The 7,871-nt window shown below is 38.0% G+C and overlaps 2 protein-coding genes across 2 annotated transcripts in view; one reads left to right on the top strand and one right to left on the bottom strand.

Annotated features, from left to right (window-relative positions):
* The window catches only part of LOC132179784 (uncharacterized), a 14,045-nt gene extending 11,798 nt beyond the window's left edge, over window positions 1-2,247 (bottom strand). Inside the window, exons 1-3 of the mRNA XM_059592555.1 lie at window positions 1,907-2,247; window positions 1,568-1,663; window positions 1,397-1,480 (exon numbers count right to left, since the gene is read on the bottom strand). Of these exons, the coding sequence (XP_059448538.1) occupies window positions 1,397-1,480; window positions 1,568-1,663; window positions 1,907-2,122 (396 nt within the window). The 5' untranslated portion in view covers window positions 2,123-2,247. The remainder of the gene's footprint in view (window positions 1-1,396; window positions 1,481-1,567; window positions 1,664-1,906) is intronic.
* A 2,745-nt stretch (window positions 2,248-4,992) lies between these two features.
* Window positions 4,993-7,237, top strand: LOC132179239 (11S globulin-like). The gene is made up of 4 exons (XM_059591909.1): window positions 4,993-5,354; window positions 5,700-5,962; window positions 6,051-6,545; window positions 6,649-7,237. Exons 1-4 carry the CDS (start codon window positions 5,036-5,038, stop codon window positions 7,033-7,035), a joined length of 1,464 nt encoding a protein of 487 aa, XP_059447892.1. The 5' UTR covers window positions 4,993-5,035; the 3' UTR covers window positions 7,036-7,237.
* Window positions 7,238-7,871: the final 634 nt, after the last annotated feature.

The raw sequence follows: 7,871 nt of genomic DNA, 5'->3' as shown, positions 1-7,871 counted from the left end.
TTAAGTTTAAGAGTCAAGTCCATATAGTTGCTTCATAGTTAGACTTTAGACGTTAACATATTTGCGACTTCCTACTCAAATTTTAGTGAATATACTCAAGCATTTTTTCCCCCAAATTTCACAATGTTTTTAAAAAATCAAACGAATTACCTCTCTTTTTTTTTTCCCCTTCAAGTATGGATTGTCGGTCCAAATTCACACACACACACAGAGATATATATATATATATATATATATATATATATGTGTGTGTGTGTGTGTGTGTGTGTGTGTGTGAGAGAGAGAGAGAGAATTAACAGACATGGTGTTCCCTTTGATCTGTTCTTAAGAGATCTTCCAACCATCGAAAGCATCTTGAAGATTTTAAACAAAAAAAGAATACAATCACAGGAAGTCATTTCCTGAAAGATAATAATTAAAAAAATAAACGTCTTAGCTCTTAACAAAACATATACACAACAAAACAATACGAAAAAGGCGCCAAGAACCATGCATGGCCAATATCACCGATGATGGAACTGTTCTTAGACATCTTTCAACACTTAATGCAACCAAAGCATCTGTTGTGTATGCACTTGTGAGATGTGTGTCTAACATTGAGAAAGTTAAATGTATTCAAGTTATCTCACTAGCTTAATATAGTTAAATGTATTCAAGTTATCTCATTAGCTTAATTAGACCTTTTTGCTAGAAGTGGTGTCTTAATGGATAATTCTAGAAGTCCCTTTTGTGTCTGTCCAAAAATAAGATAGCTTTTAAAATTGTCATTTCATCAAAAGTCAATAGTGATCTATTACAAGATCAATGATGATTTAAAAGTCACATTATTTTTGGAGGATACAAAAGAGACTTATAGCATTACCCGTGTCCTAATATGTATATTAACTTACAATAACTTAACTCTGCTAATATTTCTCTCCTTAATAATTGGTATCCGAGCTATAGTTAGTTTCGCTGCTGTTGATACAAGTGTCTTGATTTGACCCGTTTGGTTGGACTCCGGGAAAAAGAGCATCGTTTCTTCTTCAATGTCATAAACTCATAAGTAAGAGAGAAATTTGTTGTATATACACTTGTGAGCTTTATGTCTTACATTGATAAAGTATATATAAAGAAAATGATCTTCATACAGCCTACAGTCATATATTAAAGCATGTAGAGATTGAAATAAAAATTGCTACAGATTCTTAGTTCTTGCTTTCATGATTAACATTGCAATGTCAACTTCACAAAAAGATAATTTTTATGCATAATATAACACGAATCCCAGCTTTCTTCATCAAGATAAGAAATCATAAAGTTTAATTTCAAAGAAAATTAGATATGGTGGAATAAAAAAAGAATTATATAGAACCCAAAAAAGAATATGAGGCAGTCATGCCTGAAAAACAAATACCTTTTCACGAGGTTGAGACTTGAGCCAGCTACCAATGTAGAGATCAGTTTTTCCTTGTGTCTCCTTCCTCATTGGAATTGGGTACTGCAAAACAACAAAGTTGGAATGTCACCAAACAAAAAGCGTATGATTGTGTTTGTGTTGGTGATTGAATTGTGAGAAAGAACTTACAGCCTCGGCAGTGTCAAGAGCATTAATGCCACGCTCAACCGCATAACTTAGCATTCCATGAGCTTCCTTTTCTGTGTTTTGCTCCCCGAATGTCATCTGAAACATTAAATACATTTGTAATATGAAAAATAGCCCAACAAAACTTGGGTTAAGAAAAACAATACCAGTAATTAGAGGAGCACTGATTGAAATAAAATTTACAAAAGCAGAAGTAACATTTCTAAAAACCAATTGAGAATTGAGAATAACCAAGTACGGAGTATTACCTTACCCATAACATAAAAAAATAAAAAAATAAAAAATAAAAAAAAGAAAAAAGAAAAAAGGAAGGATTCTTACAGTTCCAAAAGTGATTTCGCTAATAGAGAGGTCAGAGTCTCCGAGCTTCTTGTACTGCAACGCGCTCTTCTCGCCGAGTTTGGCGCAAATGCGGGTCTTCCTGGCGGGCGTTCTAGTTCCAACATGTTGGCGCGTTGGAGAGAGGGTGCGAATGGAGTAGACGAAAGCAGGGACTGCAGAGGAGGAGGTGGAGGTTGTGGAGGAGGCCATAACCATTGGGTAAAAAAAAAGGCCTTATCGCGACGCAGCCGTTTGAATTCAATCCCTGCGAGCGTGAGACTGTGCCTGTGCTGTGCGCCTGTTTGTGGGTGTGAGCTTCGCTTCGTACTTGGAATGTGACCAGTGACCCTCCGTGTCTTTACGAAATGGGAAAGGTCGGCCTTTTTTTGGTTATAATCATCATGTTATGGGCTTTGGTCAATAGGGCAAAGCTGGGCTTGTTCATGGCCTACCGGGCTTCAACACCTTTTCCCATTTCTCCTGTACTTTTTCTTTCGGACGATTAATAATCGTCTCTAACTATTAACTGCTTTTGAATGCGGTTAGAAAGAAAAATTGCTAACAGCTTATATATATAGGTTTTTATTGGAAATACCGGAACCGGGGTACCTTATATATATATATATTTTATTATTTTTTAGGCATAGTTTAGGTTTAGCACTTCATCTTCATTTCACAACTTCACGCCATTCCGCCTCTCTTCATTTCCCATTTCCAAAGCCCCAAATCCTTTTTTATCTCCTCATGGTCACCGATTACTTCTCACCTCTACCATCATTCACCACTGCTATACTTTTGATTTCTTTTGGTTTTGGGGTTTGGTGGGCCTGTAATAAAACCCATGTTTGATGTTGTTCTGCTGTGCAATAAAACCCATTTTTGTTCTTATGCAATAAAACCCATGTTTGATGTTGCTGCATGTTCTGTTCCATGTTGTTGTGTTGTGCTGTGCAATAAAACCCCTTTTTCGTTCTCACCCTTGGGTTCTCTGGTTCGGCAAAGAGGAGAATGAGTTGTTGTGCTGTGTTTTGTCCAAAAAAAAAAAAATTTGTAGCTGTCGTGTTGGAGTGGATTTGTTGCTTCGTCGATCCCACTGTTCTCACCTTCTGGTTCTCTGGTTAGGCAAAGAGGGGAATGAGTGAAATAACTTAGGGAATTTTGGGCATTGAAATATTTTTTCTTAAAAAACCGGTTATCTGGTCCAGATAACTGGGTACAAATTAGAACCGGCAGGTAACCGGGACCCCGATTAATCAGAACCCGATTCCCGATTTCAGTTCCGATTTTCCAAAACTAAGAACTAGGTTCCTCGATTCCGGTCCCTGGTTTTGGCCAAAAACCGAGAAACTAAACCGGATTGACACCCCTAGTGTATATATATATATATATATATATATATATATATAAAATGATGTTGTTTTTGTGTTTAAAATTTTAAATATATATATACAAATGTATAAAAATTTAGAAACGATGTCATATGTAGTATGATATTACCGTATTATCATAGAAATGACATCATTTTGATTTTGATTTTTAAAAAAAATTAATTTTTTCTTTTAAAAAGCGATTAGCAATTATTATAGTTATTAATGAATTTTACTAACCGCCTAACCGCCATTCCACCGATAATTTTTCTTTCACAACCTAGAAAAAGAATCATGTAGCCTTTTTTTTTTTTTTTTCCCTATTCAATTAGGAAAATAAAATAAAATAAAATAAAACTAGAAAAAGAAGTACTATCGCACTGACATAAGTTTCAGTTAAGCTATAATGATCGAAGAGAAGCAAAATTCTTCTTATGTAGGCCTAATAGTTGGTGCTGAATTGATAAAAAAAATTAAAAATTAAAAAAAGAAAAAAGAAGCTAGCGTACGTTAGGTTACCTATTCTACTGTGCTTGACTTTCAGCCCAATATCATTTCTATTTTGTGTGTGAATGTTTAATTTACTTTTTTCTTTCACAACGTAAAAAACAAGTAACCTTTTTTTCTAAATTTTTCCTGTGTGTGTTGAATCTCGCAATGATCAAGTAGCGCCAGGCCATCCTTGGGATTGTTCTAAATTGAAGTCCTTTTTACTAATGATTTTGTGGTTTAGTAGCATTAATTCAAGTAATTTTTCTCTTTTGAAAATGGAGATTATGGATTTCAAGATAATAAATGAAGAAGATTTATAATACACGGTTCTTTTTTTTTGCAAAAAATAATGATCACTTTTATAGTTTCTACTACTTTTGAATTCTCGTTCTGATCATAAATGCAGTGCCACTGATGATCATAGATTCCTCCCATTACGAATTTCTCCAGACCATTGGAGCGGGGATCTTCTAATTAAACAAGAGAAACTTGTTAGTATTGAAAGTAAATTATGTAGTGATTATGTTGTTAGTACTCTTCAATGAAAATTTTCTTCATGTTTTAATCAATTTTTAGTTAAAAGTCGTGCGCATATATGGTTGAAAAATCAAATGAATTACCTATTTATTTTCTTTCAAGTATGGATTGTCGGTCAAATTTCATAGGTATATATATATTAAAGTGAATCAACAGACATGGTGTTCTCTTTGATCTTTCCATAAAATATCATCTAATGCATCTTGAAGAAGACTTTAAACCAAAAAAAAAAAAAAAAAAGATCATAATCACAAGAAATACAGACATCTTTCGCCACCTACCAAAACCAAAGCATCTATGAAATACATGTGTCAACGATGTAAAAGGTCTGGCAACCATATATGCAAGTGCAACCAAAATCAATACTAGTCTCAAACATGGACGTGCGTTGAGAACCATCTGATCTAAAGCCGACCAACCAGGCCATGCATCCTCCTTAATCTTCACTGATGATGATGCGCGCTCGTATACATCGAATCACTCTTCCTTGGTACAAACGTTAAACACCATGCACTCCTCTCCGAAAACGACTGACACATACCCCAACTGAAAAGATTATGTGTTTGCAAAATGGGGTTGTGCAGGCATGCAAGAAGTAAACACCTACACCACGAAGAACAAAATTATCTTCAACCATTCGCCGCGTGCCAAACACCAATCCACCATTTACCCCTATAAATACCACCGCACCCAAGGATGTTCACCATAGCAGAAAGGTAATCACTCCACTACTATGGCTTACTCTTCTTTGCTCTCTCTGAGCCTCTGCTTTTTCGTTCTATTCCATGGCTGCTTTGCTCAGATAGCGCAAGAAACCCAACGACAGCGCCAGCAGCAGCAACGGTTCCAGACCGAATGCCACATTGACAACTTAAACGCTCAAGAACCCACTCAGAGGTTCGAGTCCGAGGCCGGTGTCACCGAATACTGGGACCAGAACGATCAACAATTCCAGTGCGCTGGAGTGGCTCTGGTCCGCCACTTTATCCAACGTAGAGGCCTATTGTTGCCTTCATTCTCCAATGCGCCTCAGCTCATCTATGTTGTCCAAGGCAAGCACTTGTATTTATTTCAAAAATTTAAGCCAAAAAAAATTAATTGATTTACGTTTGGGTTTTTTTTTTATTATTATTCTAGAATTAAAAATTGCGAAGAGATTTTAAATAAAATTAAAAATTTTGAGTTGAGTAGAGTAGTAGTAGTCTCAAATCAACTAAAAAATAAAAAATAAAAATTGAGAAGAATTATCTACAAAACCTTTATTCTAATAATATGTTATTACTTATTTTAAAAACATTAAAAATATTCACTCAGTCGTTTAATTAATATTTGAACATTTGTACTGATTAAGTTAATCATGATGGGTCATTTTTGTTGTCGTCAATGGATGCATGCAGGTAGAGGATTTCAGGGAGCTGTTATCCCAGGTTGTCCTGAGACGTTCCAATCGGATTCTTCATCGCAGGGTAGAGGAGGTCGGAGATCACAACAAAGGGGCAGCGACCAGCACCAGAAGGTTCGACAAATCCGGGAGGGTGACATCCTTGCTCTGCCGGCCGGAATGGCTCATTGGATCTATAATGACGGCGAGTCCCAGCTTGTCTTGGTCTCACTCCTCGACACCTCCAATCAGGCCAACCAGCTCGACGAGAACCCAAGGGTCAGTACCAACAATTAATCACTCCTTAATTATTTATACCTTGACATAATCAAATTAATTAAACAATGAAAACTGGTTAAACATGCAGAAATTCTACCTCGCTGGGAACCCACAACAAGAACAACAACAAGGCCAGAGACAGAGACAGAGACGGGGACAGGAACAGGGACAGGGACAGGGACAGAGCCGGGGCCAGGAAGCCAGCCAGCAAAGCGGCGGCAGCAACATCTTCAGTGGCTTCGACGAGGACATTCTGGCGGACTCTTTCAATGTCGAGGACGAGCTGGCGAGGAGGCTACAGAGCCGAGATGATCAGAGAGGAAGAATCGTGTTCGTTCAGGATGAGCTTCAGTTGCTGAGCCCACAACGCCAAGAACAAGAACGCGAAGAGCGACGATGGGAAAGAGACGACAATGGCGTCGAGGAAACCTTCTGCACGCTTAGGCTCCAACACAACATTGCTGACCCACGAAACGCTGACGTGTACAACCCCCGCGGCGGTCGCCTCACCAGCCTCAACAGCCTCAAGCTCCCCATCCTTCGGTACCTCCAACTCAGCGCTGAGCGAGGTGTCCTCTACAACGTAAGAAAATAAATAATATATATATATATATATATATAGCATAATTAGTATCTGTAAAAGGCAACAATATTGTTTGATTAATTTGTTGAAAATGTACTTGCAGAATGCAATCATGGCACCACACTACAACTTGAACAGCCACAGCGTGATTTTTGCGATTAGAGGCAACGGCAGGATTCAGGTGGTGAGACACGACGGACAGAACATATTTGACGGGGAGCTCCGGGAGGGTCAGGCTCTGACGGTGCCACAGAACTTCGCTGTGATTAAGAAGGCGGGAAGTGAGGGATTCGAGTGGGTGGCTTTCAAGACCAACGACAACGCCTTGAGAAACCCACTCGCCGGAAGGCTGTCGGCCATCCGGGCAATTCCAGAGGATGTGTTAATTAACTCGTACCGCATTAACAGGGAGCAAGCAAGAAGGTTGAAGTTTAGCCGGGACGAGTCGACTATGTTTAGCTCCGAATCTGCGCAACAGAGGAGGTACTAAGCTTCTGTGCACCCCCAATGTAACTTTCATCATCAAAACTTAGTAGTGGCAGTATGAGTAGTACGGAATAAGGCCCCTCCAAGGGGTGGGAGGGGAGGGTAACAAAGCTAGTTTGGTACCATCTACGTTGTACTTGTATGTAAAAGTAACTGCGGGAATGGACGTTCAAAATGTATGAGTTTAATAAAATATTCTCGTTTTCATCTACCCACTATTATTATTATTATTTATTTTAAGAGATTGGAACTAATATTTTTCCCTTCTTAAAACATGATCGCCTATAGTTTTATCATTTTTAATAATAGTTCAATCGATTAAAAATTACGTCTTATAAAGCGCAAAAATTATTAGTTCGAATTTTTCTCAACCTCTTTTATGGACATGTAAAAAAATACATATCTCATGGGAATTGAAACGGTGATAATTTTCAAAGTTATTTCAAAATGAGCGTAGCATTTCTCATTTCTCAAAATTGAAATTGGAAATTTGCAATTCATGGGCCCTAGGCACAGAGCACACACACAGGAAATGGGCCTGAAAACCGGCCTAAGCGGGCTGCCCATTAACCTTAATGCATAATGAGCTAGGAATCCAGTACATTTATTTTTCGAAACCTTAAACTCTAGGGATTTTAGCACAAGAAATTAAAGCATACATATAACTAAATCTTAATCCACCCAGGAGGAAGAGAGGAGAAGAATTTGCTGCGTTCATGAAAATAAGGAATCATTTTCTGCCTAGGTGGCAAGTTGTCTTTGATGATTGGGTGATTCAGAAAATTCTTCGCCCATGAAGTGGTGGCGGGAAATGTGAGTGGGTCCAAAATCTGAATGGAC

The sequence above is a fragment of the Corylus avellana genome, chromosome ca4 (genome assembly GCF_901000735.1).
Source record: "Corylus avellana chromosome ca4, CavTom2PMs-1.0".
NCBI classification, from domain to species: Eukaryota; Viridiplantae; Streptophyta; class Magnoliopsida; order Fagales; family Betulaceae; genus Corylus; species Corylus avellana.
The sequence above is the reverse complement of the archived record's forward strand: the minus strand, read 5'-3'. Positions and strand labels throughout refer to the sequence as shown.

Coding starts and splice junctions, on each gene's coding strand:
- LOC132179239 (XM_059591909.1), top strand. CDS start 5,036: ATGGCTTACTCTTCTTTGCTCTCTCTGAGCCTCTGCTTTTTCGTTCTA. Junction 5,355..5,699: donor GCTCATCTATGTTGTCCAAG/GCAAGCACTTGT, acceptor GGATGCATGCAG/GTAGAGGATTTCAGGGAGCT. Junction 6,546..6,648: donor AGCGAGGTGTCCTCTACAAC/GTAAGAAAATAA, acceptor ATGTACTTGCAG/AATGCAATCATGGCACCACA.